This window comes from Leopardus geoffroyi, chromosome B3, assembly GCF_018350155.1.
Source record: "Leopardus geoffroyi isolate Oge1 chromosome B3, O.geoffroyi_Oge1_pat1.0, whole genome shotgun sequence".
Lineage (NCBI taxonomy): Eukaryota > Metazoa > Chordata > Mammalia > Carnivora > Felidae > Leopardus > Leopardus geoffroyi.
Genome location: NC_059337.1, coordinates 53,530,012 through 53,549,272, shown reverse-complemented (window position 1 = coordinate 53,549,272; position 19,261 = coordinate 53,530,012). Strand labels below are relative to the sequence as shown.

Genomic DNA, 19,261 nt, shown 5'->3' with positions numbered 1-19,261 from the left:
GAGTTTTAGGTATTTTATTCAATGCCTACTATACTAAGAAAATGATTAGTCATGGGAAAGAATCTGGTTAATATAACTATCTTTAGTTACTTTCTTGAACATGACTTAACATTAAATGGTAAGGGGAAACCTCACAATTTGATACATTTCATATATTAAAAATGGCAGCAACTTTAGCCAAAAGGAACCATAAGGAACCAAAATAAAAATAAATTTTGCAATATCACATAGATTTAGTCAGTCATAATTAAATCCCATGTCCTGGGATAAACCATGAGATTTAACGATCTCCCTCTTACATTAAAAATTGCATTTATAGGGGTGCCTTGGGTGGCTAAGTCATTTGACTGTCTGACTTGATTTCAGCTCAGGTTATGATCCCAGGGTCCTGGGATTAAGCCCCATGGTAGGCTCTACACTAAGTGTGGAGCTGCTCTCTCTCTCCCCCGCTCTGCCTGTCTCCCCTGTTCGTGTTCTCTGTGTCAAATAAAATTAAAAAATTAAAAAAATTACACTTATAAACAAGGTTTTTTTTTTTTTTTTTTTTTAAATTTTTTTTTTCAACGTTTATTTATTTTTGGGACAGAGAGAGACAGAGCATGAACGGGGGAGGGGCAGAGAGAGAGGGAGACACAGAATCGGAAACAGGCTCCAGGCTCCGAGCCGTCAGCCCAGAGCCCGACGCGGGGCTCGAACTCACGGACCGCGAGATCGTGACCTGGCTGAAGTCGGACGCTTAACCGACTGCGCCACCCAGGCGCCCCATAAACAAGGTTTTTTAAATACCAATAAGTTTTGGGGCGCCTGGGTGGCGCAGTGGGTTAAGCGTCCGACTTCAGCCAGGTCACGATCTCGCGGTCCGTGAGTTTGAGCCCCGCGTCGGGCTCTGGGCTGATGGCTCGGAGCCTGGAGCCTGTTTCCGATTCTGTGTCTCCCTCTCTCTCTGCCCCTCCCCCGTTCATGCTCTGTTTCTCTCTGTCCCAAAAAAAATAAATAAACGTTGAAAAAAAAAATTTAAATACCAATAAGTTTAAAGAAATTTCTCACCAAAAATGAAAACATGCTTTAGGATAGGGTAGAGGAATCCCTTTTCAAAGATCACTAATTAACTGACTTTGGGTCAGACGCAAACTGAAGGCTGTGTATTGAATTAGAAATATAAGCTGCACAATGAGAATGTAATAGAAATAACTTTCCTAGTATCTATTCTCCCAGCAACAGATTGAAATAGGAGTGACATTGAAATAATTAATTTTTCTTTCATGTTTTAATGTTTATGGGGGTGGGGGATGGTGGAGGTAGAGAGACAGGGAGAGAGAATCCCAAGAAGGCTCCATGCTCAGTGCAGGTTTGATCCCACAAATCGCAAGTTCATGACCTGAGCTGAAATCAAGAGCCAGATGTCCAACTTACTGAGCCACCCAAGCGCCCTGAAATAATTCTTTTTTCTAATTGGAAATATATGTCATAGTAGACAGGAGAAATTAGACAATAAGCTGAAACTAACCTCAGTTTTCTAGTCCAGAAAATTTACTAATATTCTCTAAATAAGCACTACAGTCTGTAGCAGTTTTTACAAAGGGTTTTTGCCAATTCTTATCAGGCACACTGCCCTATATCCTGGTCCCCTCCTCTTTGTGCTGTACATCAGCCAGAGATGGCAAATTTCCATTCTTTCAGGCTACTAGCAAGATAGTCCAGGGGATGGGCAAGACCATACAGTTCCTACCCCTACCTTCTTAAAGGAAAGGTATCAGTTACTATCTAGACCACAGGCAAGTCCTTGCATGTTTGTATGTCTTTAGATGTAGTATAATCCTGCCTGTTTATACAAGCAAAACAAAATATGAGCAACACATCTTGATTCGCAAGCTGACAAAAGAACAAACTACACTTTGGGAGTGAGCAGAGGCAAATCAACTAGCAATTTGAATAAACTTCGAATTCAGTTTAATAAACTTTTAATAAAGTTCAAATAATAAAGTTTTAGTTGTGCTGCTTAGATATTGGGCTATCAAGCTTTATGTGCAGAGAGGGAAACTTAGGGATCACAGCAATTCTTTCAAGTCATATGAAGTAGTGTTCTTATCTGAAGATGTAGTATATTTTCAATCTGAGTATTTTTTATCCCAGAGTAACGGGGATCCTAACACTTCTGATAGTTTAAAAAGTTAGTATCACTTTTTAATTATTTGCTTAAGCTTTCCAGGTAGAATACCTTAAAGGAAATCTGGTGAAGTAAATGAAAAAATTGTATGCTGAAAGTAGCAAATATAAAATAGGACTTCTTACCCAACCATTTGTAGAAGAAATAAAGTAAGACCATCATAACACAGCAGATGACCACAAATATTACAACTGTTAGAGGACTAAAAGTTAAATATTCTTCCTTCTTTCTCCTCATTTCTCTATCTTCAGTGTTTGTCACGGCCTTCATGTTCTCCCTGCATAAACATACATAGGAACTTGAGAAAATTTCTGCCAGGTACAGTTATTTTTAAAATTGACCTCCAACACCAACTTAAATTTGTTTCTGACTACAAAGTAATATACTTTAAAAAACTGCACACCAAACAAATAGAAAATACTTAATCTAGAAAGTAAAAGGTCCCTATAAACTCTATGCTCCAGAGACGATCTATTATTAATCACTAACTTCTGAAACAACACTTTTTTCTTTTCTGGAAGCAAAATTATTGACACAGATGATATTTATCACATAAACACATTAATGTTTGTAGATGTTTATACTATCTAATTTGAAAACTATATTGATGTAATAAATTTCTGATGATAACCAATTCTTTTAACATACTTATTACCAAGTTACAGACAGTAAAGTACTTCTAAAATTAGCTTCTCTTACAGGTAAACATTAAATTCTTCTTTCAATCAACTCAGTATTTACTGTATACCTGTTCTGTGCTTATCAGGATATTACAAAGCATTCAAAAGAACTTCAAGACATAGGTTTCTCCTACTTTAACATAGCAACAACCCTTGCTAAGCCACACAGCTAATAAAAGCAGAGATACAAGTTGAAGAGGGGTCAGTAGTGTCCTTTGTTGAGCAGTCTCTGTTCTGTCATCTTATTGTCTCATCTCAGTTACATGGAGCCCTCTATATACTTTTTTACTTCTACTCCCTTCAGCTCTGATCAACTAAACTCTCATTTCCTTTGCTTACACCCTGACCCTTCTCATCAGGTCTGGCTCAAAACAAACTTCAGTTTAAAAAAAGTTTACTTCTATCAAATTGTCCACTTGCCAGACTGCTTATTTACCAACATACCACTTTCTTATTAGAAAACTGTTGACTAGTATGGTCACTACATCGAGTATTTGTGACTCAAGGGAGGCTGCCTGGGAAAAGAGCAGGGAAAGGGTCTGGGGACAGCCACACCAGCACATTCTGGCATCTGCAGAGCTGGATGTGAAGGTATCAACAGAAGTATCAATAAAAGTGGTATCTGAGTGGTAAAAGGTGCCAACCTTTGGTATCTGTCATTGCAAACAGATACACTTAAAGCTATTTTTATCACAGTGAAAGATATATATATTCCTATTCAGTAAACCAGTAGAACACTTTAAAGGAAAAGATAAATATGGCAAAGTAAAAAGCACCAGGCAATTTTTGGAAAGGAAACATATACTAGATTTATATCATATAAAATACAACAATTCATCTTTTAAAACACTATATTCCTAAGTAGCTTAAGAGCTATGTATAATGAAAACCTAAGCTTTTTTTCATGCCATCTTGAGTTTATGGAGCTTGAGAACCAATGATTTCATTATAATAAGACTTTAATTCTCAGTTTTAAACTGAACCAAGGCATCTTTCCTTTCTGCATAAGGTACATCTTTCATTTGGCAGGTAATTCTGACTTACGAATTCCTGTTCTGGTAAATTTTCCCTTTCCTAAGTTTTATTCTCTTTCCCCTTCTCTTTTAACTCTTTTTACTTGCTAAATGACAGTCCATATGTTCATTTTTAAAAATTAAGATCTTATTGACATATAATATTAGTTTCAGGTATACAACATAATGACTTGGTATTTGCATACATAACAAAATGGTCACAATAGGTATAGTTAACATCCGTCACCACAGTCACATTTTTTTTCTTGTGATAAGAACTTCTAAGATCTACTCTCTTAGCAACTTTCAAATACACAATACAGTCTTACCAATTATAGTCACCATGCTGTACATCACATCCCCAAGAGTTACTTATTTTATAACCAGAAGTTTGTACCTTTTGATAACCCTCATTCATTTTGCCACCCTCACTCCCTGCCTCTGGGAACCATCAATCTGACTCTCTGTGTCTCTGAGTTCCTTTTGTGTTTGCTTCCACATATCAGTGACATTATACAGTATTTGTCTTTCTCTGTCTGACTTATTTTACTTATAGCACAGTGCGTTCAAAGCCCATCCATGTTGTTGCAAATGGTGCTAATGTTCTTAATCATTCTACTTTTTACAAAACATTTTTCCCTTTGTCACTGATTCATCTTCTCTTTCTTGTATTATAAGGTCAGGCCCCTCACCCACACCCACACATACACTTAGTTCTATCTTTATTTTACTCTTAGAATCAGCCATCTCAATTTCAAAATTCATAATCTCGAAAGAGAGAATTAAAAAAAATTTTTTTAGTGTTTATTTATTTTTCAGACACAGAGAGACAGAACATGAGCAGGGGAGAGGCAGAGACAGAAGGAGACACAGAATCTGAAGTAGGCTCCAGGCTCTGAGCTGTTAGCACAGAGCCTGATGCGGGGCTTGAACTCATGAACCATGAGATCATGACCTGAGCTGAAGTTGGACGCTTAACCGACTGAGCCACCCAGGCGCTCTTTGAAAGGGAATTTTAAAAGCAGCAAGAGAAAACATTTATGTACAAGGGAAACCTCATAAGGGTATAGGCTGAATTTTCAACAGAAACCTTATACAGGCCAGAAAAGGGTGGCATGATATATTCAAAGTATTGAAAGGAAAAAATGTGCAACCAAGAATATTCTATCCAGCAAGGCTATAATTCAGAATAGAAGGAGAGATAAGGAAGTTCCCAGACAAACAAAAGTTGAAAGAATTCATCACCACCAAACCTGCTCTACAAGAAATCTTAAAGGGGACTCTTTGAGTGGAAAGGAAAGACCATAAGTGGGAGTAAAAAAAGTAGGAAGCACAAAAGCAGTAAAAAATAAGTATATCCAAAAAAATCAGTCAAGGTACTCACAAAATCAAAAGATGTAAAGTATGCTATCATATACTTAAAACCCAGGAGGTGGGGGGTAAAGAATGGGTTCAAATGTAAGTGACCATCAAGTTAACACTAACTGCTATATGCAGATTTACATATAAACCTAATGGTAACCACAAATCAAAAACCTTGTAAAACATATGCAAAAAACAAAAAGAAAGCTGGGGCACCTGGATGGCTCAGTCGGTTAAGTGTCTGACTCTTGGTTTTGGCTTGGGTCATGGTATTACAGTTTCATGGGGTCAAGTCCCACACTGGGTTCTGTGCTGCCAGCACACAGCCTGCTTGGGATTCTCTGTCCCCCTCTCTCTCTGCCCCTCTCCACTCACGCTGTGTCTGTCTCTCTCAAAATAAATAAATTAATTAAAAAAATAAATAAAAAGAAAGGAATCCAAGTATCTCACAAAGAAAGCCAACTAATTGTCAGAGAAGAGAGCAAGGAAAGAAACAGAAAAGAACCACAAAAACAATCATAAAAAGAGTAACAAAATGACAATAAGTACATATCTATCAATAATTACTTTGAATGTAAATAGACAAAGTGTTTCAATCAAAAGATAGAGGGTGACAGAATGGATAAAAAAAAGAAGAGCCATCTGTATGCTGCCTAACAAGAGACTCATTTCAGACCTGCAGACACATGCAGATTGAAAGTGAAAGGAAGGAAAAGCATTTATCATGCACATGGGTATGAAAAGAAAGCTGAAGTAGCAATACTTATATCAGAAAAAATAAACTTTATTATTTTTTAATGTATATTTATTCTGAGAGAGAGTGGAGGAGGGGCAGAGACTGGATGGGACAGGGAGAGACAGAGAGAAAGAAGAGAGAAAGACAGATAAAGAGAGGGAATCCCAAGCAGGCTCCATGCCCAGGGCTGGGACTCAATCCCATGACTGTGAGATCACGACCTAAACCAAAATCCAGAGTCAGACACATAACTGATTGAGCCACCCAGGTACCCTAGAAACAAACTTTAAAAACTGTAACAAGAGACAAAGAAGGACACTATATAATAATAAAGGGGACCATCCAATGAGAAGATATAACAGTTGTACGTATTTCTGCACCCAACATGGAAACACCCAAATACATAAAACAGTTAATAACAAACAAAAAGGAAAGAAATGATAGTAATACAATAATAATAGGGAACTTTAACAACCCACTTACATCAAAAGACTGATCATCCAAACAGGAAATCAACAAGGAAATGGTGACTTTGAATGACCCATTGAACCAGGTGGATTTAACAGATATATTCAGAACTTTCCATCTTAAAACAGCAGAATACACATTCTTTTCAAGTGCACATGGAACATTCTCCACAACAGACCACATATAAGACCACAAAACAAGCCTCAATAATTAAAAAAGATAAAAGTCATACCAAGCATCTTTTCTGACCACAATGCTATGAAACTGGAAATCAACCACAAGAAAAAAGCTGGGAAGACCACAAGTTAACATGGAGGTTAAATAATATGCTACTAAACAATGAATAGGTCAACCAAAAAAATCAAACAAGAAATAAAAAATTACATGGAAACAAATGAAAATAGAAACAAAAAGGCACAAAATCTTTGGGATGCAGCAAAAAAAAGTTTTCAGGGAAGTTTATAGCAATAGAGGCCTATCTGAAGAAGCAAGAAAAAAATCTCAAACAAATAACCTAACCTTACACCTAAAGGAGCTAGAAAAAGAAGAAACAAAGAAACTCAAAACCAGCAGAAGGAAGGAAATAACAAATAACAGAACAGAAATAAAGGAAACAGAAACTAAAAAACACAAAACAATAGAACAGATAAATGAAACCAGGAGCTGGTTCTTTGAAAAGACCAACAAAATTGATAAACCTTTAGCCAAACTCATAAAAAAAAAAAAAAAAGAGAGAGAGAGAGAGAGAGAGAGAGAGAGGGGACTCAAACAAAATCACAAATGAAAGAGAAGTAACAACCAACACCACAGAAATACAAAGAATTACAAGAGAATATTATAAAAAATTAAATGGCAACAAATTGGACAACTGAGAAGAAAGGATAAATTCCTAGAAACATACAATCTCCCGAAACTGAATCAGCAATAGAAACTTTGAACAGACTGAGGACCAGCAATGAAATTGAATCAGTAATCAAAAAACTCCCAACAAACAAAAGTCCAGGACCAGACAGCTTCACAGCTGAATTCTACCAAACATTTAAAGAGAAGTGAGTATCTATTCTTCTCAAACTATTCCAAAAAATAAGAGGAAGGAAAGCTTCAAAACTCATTCTATGAGGCCAGGAGTACCAAAACCAGATAAAGCCACCCCCTCAAAAAAAGAGAACTGTAAGTCAATATCTCTGATGAATATAGATGCAAAAATCCTCAACAAAATATTAGCAAACCAAATCCAACAATAAATGTAAAAAATTCATTAACCACAATAAACTGGGATTTTTGTTCAGGATGCAAGGGTGGTTTAATATTCAGAAATCAATCAGTGTGATACATCACAGTAATAAGACAAAGGGTCTTATTACACAGTAATAAGACAAAGGGTGCCTGGGTGGCTCAGTCGATTGAGCGTCTGACTCTTGATTTTGGCTCAGGTCATGATCTCGCGGTTTGCTGGATTGAGCCCTGTGTTGGGCTCTGCACTGACAGTGCAGAGCCTGCTTGGGATGCTCTCTTTCTCCCTCTCTTGGCCCCTCCCCTGCTCATGTGAGCGTATGTGAGCACATGTGCGTGCACACACGCTCACTCTCTCTCTCAAAATAAATAAACGTTAAAAAAAAAAAAAGAAATTACAAATAAACTTCATTTAGTTGCAAATAAGTCCTTTTTAATGGAACCTACAGACCAATTCACAAGATGAGTATACTGTCCTTTACGCATAAAATAATATGATTGAAGCACATTTTTAAATTCAGAGTTCTAAATATGAACTGATCCTTTTAAACAATGTTGCCTGCTTTAACCCAGAGCCAAAGAAACACAACTATAAGAAGATTGGTTTCAGGTTGTTACTCAACAGGAAAATCTAAATTTTATGTACATTTAGAATTTCTATATTTAAGTAAAATGTGAACATGCTTCATATCCTTAGAATTCCTAAAGCATTAAACAGAATGATGAAGTCACACTGTAATGACTGAACTCAGGAAGAGCTGAAACCCCCAGCCCTACCTTCTCTTGCTTATTTTCTTTCAATCTAAATAAATAGGCACATTAGGACACTAAGTATCTTCATCTTTTCTGTGAGAGATAACTAAACATTTTAATTTTAAAAAGCCTTTGATGTAATTTCGATGTTATCCTACCAGCAGAAGGGTTAGAGGAAGCTATGACTCCCTTCTTCTCAGTGAAAAGTTAAATAAATGTCCTACAGGAGGACAAACCTGCAATCTTATCTCATTAGCACTATATTCTGAGGTCAGATAAATTTTAAATGTTGTTAACATGATTGAAATGATTATCAAACAATAATTTTTTTAATCATCTATCACAAAAACACTGAAGTTTAGTTAAACTTACAATTCAATTAGTCCACTCCAATAGCCTCCTAATGCCACAGTGAACACAGCAATTACAAAAATAACTACCATAGTATAGTCAAAGTTGGGCCACGATGGAGAATACATTTTCACAGTAATGTTATCTCCAAGAGTCTGAAAGGCAAAATAACAGTTAAAACATCAGAATTAGTTTTCTTTCTACTACAGCCTATGGCAGCAATACTCTCATTTCACTCTGAAAATGATACTATACGTTACAAAATCCACAACACTAGAACCATTTTTGACAACATAATGTATTCTCTTGTCATAACTATGAGGCTATACTTTGGTTTATTAAATCTTGAAAGTTCAGTGTTCCACACAATCACATCTTGTCAGGGATTTAAAGCTACGATAAAGGATATAACAGAGATTATTAAAAAGTCAAAACAAATCAGTATCTTTTCTAAAGTCAGGGCTCTGAAGCACCTTGTGCTCACTGGGAGATAAACATTTCCCAAATAAAGACCTGATTGGCCTTTATAGCTTCTCGTTAGCAAATGGAGCATATATAATTTAAATTTATTATCAATAGTTAAAAGTAAAGAATTGTACTATGTATAAACTTTGTATAATACATAATTACTAATTTACCTGCTTCATATCTTTAAAATCTTTGTAGTTTATAAATGCAATCACTATTTTCACATCATGAAATTCAGATTTGTTCCCTGAGGGAGGAAACTGAAAGAAAAAAACATATTATGAAAACTTATGAGCTACTAGTATATTTACAGAATAAAATACACATTATTCCATTAAATATAAACATTATATTTTTTTTTTAGTTATAAAACAAAGTTTCATATGTTCTTTCTTGATATAATAGTAAGAGTTCTCAAACTGGAATCCTTTTAGCATAAACTTAAACCGACTTATATGTAGGTATATCATATGTGTGTGTGTGTGTGTGTGTGTGTGTGTACACACATATACAGACATGTTTGTACCTAACAAATATGTTAGGACAAAGTCTTGCTCAATTTAGGAATAGAAAATAAATTACAGGGATGCAGGGTGGCTCGGTTAAGCGTCTGACTTCGTCTCAGGTCATGATGTTACGGCTCGTGGCTTCAAGCCCCACGTCAGGCTCTGTGCTGACAGCTCAGAGCCTGAAGCCTGCTTTCAGATTCTGTCTCCTTCTCTCTCTGCAGCTCCCCTGCTCGTTCGTTCTCTCTCTCTCTCTCTCTCTCTCTCTCTCAAAAAATAAGTAAACATTAAAAAAAAAAAAAAAAGAAATTACAAAGTTTTCCAGTTCAATGCCTATCAGTGCCAGAATATTTATTTTAAAATAACCCTATAATGGGATTATTCAAAACTTGGCCCATAAATTACATACCAAAAAGATAGTTCAATTCCTGTGAAATTTGATATCATGAGTTCAAGAGTTACTTAAGTTTTAGTTACTTAAGTTTTACAACTTACTAGGACACTGTTATTGGCAACCAATAATGCTTCAGCACCTCCTGTTTTTGCAATTCTGGCTTTTTCAAGAAAATGGCAGGTTCCCCACTGTACCACAACTGCTTTGCTCTTTATTCCTTCAGGTGGAATATCAGAAAGATTGCACAATGGTGTGGTAGTCAGATTCATCAAACTGATGGAAGTCTGAAAAGACGAAATGTCTTTAACATGATAAAGATCATATTTCATAATAAATGCATTCAGTGACAAAGTATCAATATTGGTTTAATACCAGGTTCTTTTAAATTAGAAATATTTTATGACAACCAGGCTTTGAGTTAAGTATTTTAAAATTCCCTAACTTGTTTTTCCCACAGACAGAAAAAACATGTAAGCCAAAGCAAAAAAAATAATTAATCATCATATATTACAGCTAGTTCACACACTAAAATATAATACTCATTCTTGCCTTTCAATAATTCTATGTTTACAAATAAATATTAACTGTGATTTACTTACTGCATTTTCTAGGGTACTTGGAAGGTCTGTCCAATGAGGGTTATAGAGCATGCAGTAGTCCTTAGACGGTACAGGTTTGCCATTTCCAGACGCATGCAGGATTGCTTCCTGAGCAGCTGTCTAGGACACGAACAATAATTTTCACACTGGTAATAATCTGGTTTGCCAACAACAAAACACTTTAATAATGCTATTTATACATAAGGTTTGACAGTACGTCCTTAAGAGGGAAGATCTTCCAATGAATTTATTTCTTATTTGAGGAAACACTTAAGTTATACACATTTGCCCAGAACACATTCTTTAAAGGAAAATAAGTCACTTTCTTACGGGGACGCAATTATGACCTTGCTATAAGAGCTATATCCCACAGAGGATTCTTGTTGTGTGATAACTTCAAACTCCCTTCAAACCCTAAAACTTTCTTTTTCAATCTCTTATGAGTTATTACTTCATTGTTTTTTTAAAGTTTCCTTTTTTTTTTATTTTGAGAGAGAGGGAGAGAGAGGGAGATGGTGGGAGGGGCAGAGAGAGAAGGAGACAGAATCCCAAGCAGGCTCCGTGTTGTTAGCAGAGCCCAATGCGGGGCTTGAACCCACAAACCGTGAGATCACAACCTGAGCCAAAGTCAAGAGTAGGACACTTAACTGACTGAGCCACCCAAGCACCCCTACTTCAGTGTTTATGTAGTGCATTTAATATTCCTCAACCTGCCTTGGATGTCCACTCTCACCATTGTTATTTAACACAGTACTGGAAGTCTTAGCCTCAGCAATCAGACAACAAAAAGAAATGAAAGGCATCCAGATCGGCAAGGAAGAAGTCAAACTTTTGCTATTAGTAGATGACATGATACTCTATGTAGGAAACCCGAAAGGCTAGACCAAAATATTGCTAGAACTGATACACAAATTCTGTAAAGTCTCAGGATACAAAATCAATGTACAGAAATCTGTTGCATTTCTATACACCAATAATGAAACAGCAGAGAAAGAAATCAAGAAAGTGATCTCATTTACAATTATACCAAAAACCTAGGAAATAATCTAATCAAAGAGGTAAAAGATCTGTACTCCAAAAACTATAAACACTTATGAAAGAAACTGAAGATAACACAAAGAAATGGAAAAATATTCCATGCTCATGGACAGGAAGAATACTGTTAAAATGTCTATACTGCCCAAAGCAATGTACATATTCAGTGCAGTCCCTATCAAAATAACCACCAGTATTTTTCACAGAGCTACAACAAACAATCTTAAAATTTGTATGGAACCACAAAAGACCCTGAATAGCCAAAGCAATCCTGAAAAAGAAAAGCAAAGCTGGAGGCATCACAATTGCAGACTTCAAGCTGTATTACAAAGCTGTAGTCATCAAGACAGTATGGTATTGGCACAAAAACAGACACATAGATCAGTGGAACAGAATAGAAAACGTAGAAATGAACCCACAACTATATGGTTAATTCATCTTCGATAAAGCAGGAAAGAATATCCAGTGAAAGTCTCTTCAACAAATGGTGTTGGGAAAACTGGACAGAGACATGCAGAAGAATGAAACTCGACCACTTTTCTTACACCATACACGAAACTAAATTCAAAATGGATGAAAGACCTAAATGTGAGGCAGAGAACTGTCAAAATCCTAGATGAGAACACAGGCAGCAACCTCTTTGATCTCAGCCACAGCAACTTCTTACTAGACATGTCTCTGGAGGGAAGGGAAACAAAAGCAAATATGAACTATTGGGACCTCATCAAGACAAAACTTCTGCATAGCGAACAATCAACAAAACTAAAAGGAAACCGCTGGAATGAGAGAAGATCTTTGCAAATGACACATCTGATGAAGGGTTAGTATCCAAAATGTATAAAGAACTTACCAAATGCAACACACAAAAACCGAATAATCCTGTGAAGAAATGGACAGAAGACATGAATAGACATTTTTCCAAAGACATACAGATAGCCAAGAGACAAATGAAAAGATGTTCAACATCACTCATCATTGGGAATATATAAATCAAAACTACAATAATATACTACTTCACACCTGTCAGAATGGCTAAAATTTAACAACTCAGGGAACAACAGGTATTAGCGAGGACGCAGAGAAAGGGAAACACTTTTGCACTGCTGGCGGGAATGCAAACTGGTGTGGCCACTCTGGAAAACAGTATGGAGGTTCCACAAAAAGTGAAAAACAGAACTACTATGCGACTCAGCAACTGCACTACTAGGTATTTATCCAAAGGATACAAAGACACTGATTTAAAGGGGCACATGTACCTTGATGTTTACAGCAGCACTCTCAACAATAGCCAAATTATGGAAAGATCCCAAATGTCCACTGACTGATAAATGGATAAAGAAAATGTGGCATATATACATATATATATGTATGTACATATATGTGTATATCCATATATGTATTATATATGTATATGTATGTACGCATATACGTATATACATGTGTATATATATGCATGTATGTACATACATACATACATACATACATACATACACACCATGGAATATTACTCAGCCATAAAAAAGAATTGAACCTTGCCATTTGCAACAACAAATGATGGACCTAGAGAGTATAATGCGAAGCAAAATATATCAGGGAAAGAAAAATACTGTATGATTTCACTCTTATGTTGAATTTAAGAAACAAAACAGATGAACATGGGGAAAGAAAAAAAAAGAGGGAGGCAAACCATAAGAGAAACTGTTAACTATAGAGAACAAACTGAGGGCGCTAGAGGCAGACGGGTGGGGGATGGGCTAAATAGGTGATGGGGATTAAGGAGGGCACTTGTTATGATGAGCACTGGATATTACATGTAAGTGATGAATCACTAAATTCTCCTGAAACTAATATTACACTGTATGTTACCTACCTAGAATTTAAATAAAAACTTGAAACATAAAAAAGAAATACCTCAACCTGTCCTAACTTCCATATTCTACCAGTTAAAAAAAAAAAAAAAGTACATTATTATTTCTAAGTGCTACCTGTGAAAGAAATTCTGAGAAACTACAACTCTCAAGTCTTCAAGATTCTGCAACTGCCTATTCAAAAAGACCAATCCAGAGTTCAAAGAGAGGAAAAAAGAAGAAATGAAAAAATGTTCTGTCCTTTGCCTCATTTCCCACTACCTGGGAAAAAAGGCAGAGAAGAGCCAAGAAGTAACTGAAAAGAATAACTAACGCAGGTGGGGTGGGAGTGGAGAGTATGAAATGAAGAAACACCCTGAGATAATTAGAATATCACATCACATCACAATTCCCTTCAAACCTGAACTGATCCAAATCCTTCCTCTGTCCTCCTCTGAACAAATCTTTCTCTAAATCTTAAAATTTTTAAAAATGTTTATTTTTACTGTAATTTTTGAGAGAGAGTGTGCACGCACACGTATGAGCAGGTGAGAGGCAGAAGAGAGGGAGAGACAGAATCCCAAGCAGGCTCTGCGCTGTCAGCAGAGCCCAACGCAGGACTCAATCCCACAAACCTTGAGACCATGACCTGAGCTGAAACCAACAGCTGGACGCTTAACCAACTGAGGCACCAGCCACCCCTGAACAAATCTTTCTCTAAAACGTACGAGAAAAAAGTCTGCTTGGCAAATAAAGATAATGTACCAAGGCTCTACCACTAAGGCATGCATTAGGCTGAGCTACATAAAATTGCTATTTGACCATTTTTGTATAAAATTGGTAATTTTGTCACAGGTCAATCTAAATTTATACAGTACAAAAATACTCTAATCCATGCTCTCTTACCTAAAATCTCCTCTGAACATTTGGGATTAGAAGGACTTCTGGCATATTTGGGACTTCATTAGCTTATGGATCTAAGCAAGTGTAGGGAATTTATAAAACATACTATCACATTACACGGAATAATGAAGACAAGGAAATTATTTGTGGAAAAAAGAAATGTTGTTTTCATTCAGCTGTTTCCATGTTGGTCATGAATGGATTTATTCGACAGCAGAGGTGAACCAACATCCTAAATTCTTACTATACACTAAACTATTTGTAGGTTACTAACTATACAAACTAAACAGTATATTTAGGTTTTTGCACACATATCTGATCTACTATTACTGTTTTACTAGTGAGGACTCTGAGACTTAGAGAAGCCACTAACATAACTTACATAAGTTATACAGCAGAATAATCAATTCTAACTATAGAGAGTAATCCTGCAGATAATCGTGAGGGATGATTAAGTTTAGGTTAAACATTTTTTTAAAAGAATTTGTAAGTGAATTGGGTACTTCTTTTTAAAAAAAATTTTTTTAATGTTTATTCATTTTTGAGAGAGAGAAAGAGACACAGTGTGAGCAGGGGAGGGGCAGAAGAGAGGGAGACATAGAACTCGAAGCAGGCTCCAGGCCCCAAGCTGTCAGCACAGAGCCTGACACAGGGCTTGAACTCACAAACTGTGAGATCATGACCTGAGCTGAAGTTGAATGTTTAAGTGACTGAGCCACCAAGGGGCACTGAATTGGGTACTTTTTAATGAATCCAACAAAACAGCACATGATGTCCTAGGATGTCCTGGATTAGTGATGTTGAGTTTGATTATTTGATTAATGTAGTAACTGCAGGATTTCTCTAGTATAAAGTTATGTATCTCTTTCTCTTTGTGACTGGTTATAAAGTAATCTGTAGCACCATGTAAACAGTTCAACAACCTCTCACCTAGTTTTAGCCTCCATGATGATCCATGCTTGAATTTAATTTTACATATTACATTGGGGGTTGAGAAATGGTCATTGTTTTTTTAATACTGTAATTCCTTTTGCATTTATTAGCTAGTATTCTTTAAAAAAGAGCTTTACTCTCTCCTTCTACTACCTTTTGCTTGGTATCACTAGAGGTTCACTGATTTTTAAAAATTTAATGTAATAGAAGCATTTGTTTGATGTTCAAATTGTTCCAAATTTGGTCATCAGGGCCTCTTGCAGCTGGCTCTTTGTATCCTTTGACAAGACCCCATTAGTCTTTGAGGACTTCCTTATTTTTTGGCACAAGATGTCCTAGGCTGACTTTATTCTTTACCTGCCACAGGTCCCAAACCAGTCATACTACTAAGCTCCTTGTGGAGAAGAATGGTATTTAGATAAAGATTTGGGTTCTAATTATGCACAAAGCTGAAGTGGTGCAGCCTTTATATAGACAACTGGTAGTATCTATAAAAAGTTTTAATACATAGAATCCTGATTCATATCCTACAGATGTATTATAGAGAGCACAGAAATAAGCCCACGTGTATATGGTCAATTAATCTATGATAAAGGAGGCAAGAACATACAATGGGGAAAAGATAGTCTCTTCAACAAATGGTGCTGGGATTACATGGACAACAACAAATGGGCAACTACATGCAAAAGAATGAAACTCGCCATCTTTCTTTCTTTCTTTAACAAATACCTGTTTATTTAAGTAATCTCTATACCCTACATGGGAGTTGAACTCATGACCCTGAGATCATGAGTTACATGCTCTTCCGACTGCGCCAGCCAGGCACCCCCAGACCACTTTCTTATACCATACACAAACATAAACTTAGAATGATTAAAGACCTAAATGTGAGACCTGAAACAATAAAACCAGAAGAAAACACAGGCAGTAATTTCTGTCATCAGTTACAGAAATATTTTTCTACATACATGGCATTTTGGAATTTTGTTTGTTTGTTTATTTATTGGGTATGTGAGAGAGTGAAAGCAGGGGAGGGGCAGAGAGAGAGGGAGAATCTCAAGCAGGCTCTGCACTGTCAGCACAGAGCCCCATGCAGAGCCTGATCCCACCAACCATGAAATCATGACCTGAAACAAAATCAAGGGTCAGTCACCCAACCTCTGAGCCACCCAGGCGCCCTGTCATTTAACCTGTTTTAAGCTTCAACATTCTCAACTTTGTCATGAAGATTAAGTTGGATGATGCAATTATTTGCACATTAAGCTCTTAGTAAATGGTAACTATTAGCATTAATAACACGTCTAGCACTTTGCCAAGTACTTGTATCATGCAGAAGAAACATGAGATGACTAATGGTCGCTTAGGGTTTGGTGGGAAGTGGGGATAAGAGGTGATAGCTAAAGGAAATGGGGTTCCTTTCTTTTTCAAAAAGATTTTTTAGATCAGCTTTAGGGTCACAGCAAAACTGCACAGGAGTACAGAGTACCCACATACCCATGCCACACACATGTACAGCCTCCCATTATCAACATCTGCACCAGAGGGGTACATTTGTTACAATAAATAAACCTACAATGACACATCATTACCATCCACAGTCCATAGTTTACATTTAGGATTTACTCTTGGTGTTGTACATTCTGTACATTTTGACAAATGTATGCTATTTATCCACCATTACAGTATCTTATGCAATATGGAATAGTTTCACTGTCCTAAACATCCTGTGTGTTCCACCTATTTGGTTTCTTTCTGAGGTGATGTAAATGTTTTATAATGGACAGTATTAATGACTGCACATATCTGTGAATACACTAAAAGCCACTGCATTGTACACTTCAAATAGGTGAACTGCACAGTATGTGAATTATAGCTCAATAAAGCTGCCCTTCTCCAGAGAAACACCACACAAGAAATTACAGTCTTACCAGGAAGATTGAAAACAAACCTGAAACAGATAAGCAAAAACATAATGTGATTAGTCAGAGTCTCTAATAAAAGCTTTAGTGTTCCTATGGTGTTAAAGATGTAAATTCTTGGGCCCTATTCCAGATCTACTGAATCAGAAACCCCCAGGCAGTTTATTTTTACAAGCCCTTCTGGAGATTCTGTTACTTGTAAAAGTTTGAGAACCATAGCTACAGGAGCAGTGCTTAAGATTTATTATACATACATATCACTTAGCAATCATATTAAATGGCAGATTTTGATTCAGTAGGTCTGGGTGGAGTGTGAGTTCTGCATTTTTAACAAGCTTCCAGGTGATGCTGATGCTGCTGGTATATGGACCACACCTAGAGTAGCAAGGCTCTAAGAGAACAGAGTAGTGGAAACCACATTACTGTCAGTCAATTAGTAGGGAAGCATAAAGAAAAGGCTTGAAACTCAGTATCCCCTTAAGCATTACAAACACCAAATTAGGTGAGACTTGTGGTCCACCCACATGCTACTGGTGTTAGATCACTTGACAAAGACCCTACGGTGTAAGGGCAGAATACCTTCCTTCACATCTTCCAAGTTATAGACATGGTGCTAAGCACTGAATTTTCCTTTGTCATCAACTGTGGTCTGGCCTTCTATGACTTTATTCATTCAACCTTTAAAAATTATGCTTGCATTTTTTTTTAAGAACAGAAATTATCTTACAATTCTGAAGGTTACAAGTTGCACACAGATCTCATTGGGCTAAAATCTGAGTATTGACAGAGCTGCATTCCTTCCTGGGGCTCCTAGGGACAAATTCCTTTCCTTGCTTTTTCCAGCTTCTAAAGACTGCCCAAGTCAGTTGGATCATGGCTCCTTTTCTCTGTCTTCAAAGCCAGCAATTTTGTTCTCTCTGATTGTTCTTCTGTAGTCACATCTCCCTGACTCTCTTCTACCTCCCTCTTACAGTTTTTTTTTAATTTGTTTTTAAAATTTACATTCAAGTTAGTTAGCACATAGTGCAAAAAAGTGTGGACGAATTTGCATGTCATCCTTGTGCAGGGGCTGTGCTAATCTTCTCTGCATCGTCCCAACTTTAGTGTATGTGCTGCCGAAGCGAGTGCTGTGTTTGCATTTTCAATCAGTAATGAAAACATTCTCTTAGTAAAAAGCTGAGTATCAAGAGCTTGAAGGGATTTAGACAAAATATTCTAGTGTCTTCATTTCGTGGCTCAAACAGGTCCCCAACGACCAAAGTGAAGTGGTCTCGGGGGCCAAGATTAGAACTGGGCTCTCCAACACCCAGACCAGCAGTCTTCAACTCTGCTACCACTTCAGGTTCCCTCATGCAGTTACATCCCCAAGCACCTCTTGGCACCCAACTATCACTCTCCAGCTTTAACACTGGTCACCGGGATGCCCGCATTAGCTGTTAACTCCCTCTTCTGTGATACTGGTATGGGTCTTCTACCACCACTCAAGCTCCTCTAATTCCCCATTAGTTCCTCCCACATTCTAGATATCTGAAACTCTACGTCATTTCCTTATAGTCTTCCAAATAACCCCAGTTCTGGGGCTCTGGGCTTCATGGAATTCCTTTTCCTACGACAACTTCTTACTGTTTGCCCTGTATCTTCCCTCTTCACATCAGTTCCTACAAGTACTGGGTGTGGACTCAAGCTTTCTTCAGGACAATCAAATCATCTATTTTATACCACTGTCGCTCTATATTCACATCTTACTTGATCCTTACCACAAGGTAAGTAAGTTTACTAGCCCATGGTATGAACTGGTGGTCCCTTTTTGGACTCAAATTTGTCTCCAATAAAACTTCATGGGATTCTCTGTTGCTCACGAACAGTTCCTATTACTTTATCCAGAACACCTGAC

At 37.0% G+C, this 19,261-nt stretch overlaps 1 protein-coding gene and 1 pseudogene across 1 annotated transcript in view; both read right to left on the bottom strand.

Moving 5' to 3' along the window:
• The window catches only part of SPPL2A (signal peptide peptidase like 2A), a 52,727-nt gene that overhangs the window by 22,492 nt on the left and 10,974 nt on the right, over positions 1 to 19,261 (bottom strand). Inside the window, exons 2-6 of the mRNA XM_045449754.1 lie at positions 10,731 to 10,850; positions 10,233 to 10,415; positions 9,402 to 9,491; positions 8,785 to 8,918; positions 2,293 to 2,444 (exon numbers count right to left, since the gene is read on the bottom strand). Coding sequence (XP_045305710.1) covers positions 2,293 to 2,444; positions 8,785 to 8,918; positions 9,402 to 9,491; positions 10,233 to 10,415; positions 10,731 to 10,850 — 679 coding nt within the window. The remainder of the gene's footprint in view (positions 1 to 2,292; positions 2,445 to 8,784; positions 8,919 to 9,401; positions 9,492 to 10,232; positions 10,416 to 10,730; positions 10,851 to 19,261) is intronic.
• Positions 18,395 to 18,495, bottom strand: LOC123584542 (annotated as a pseudogene).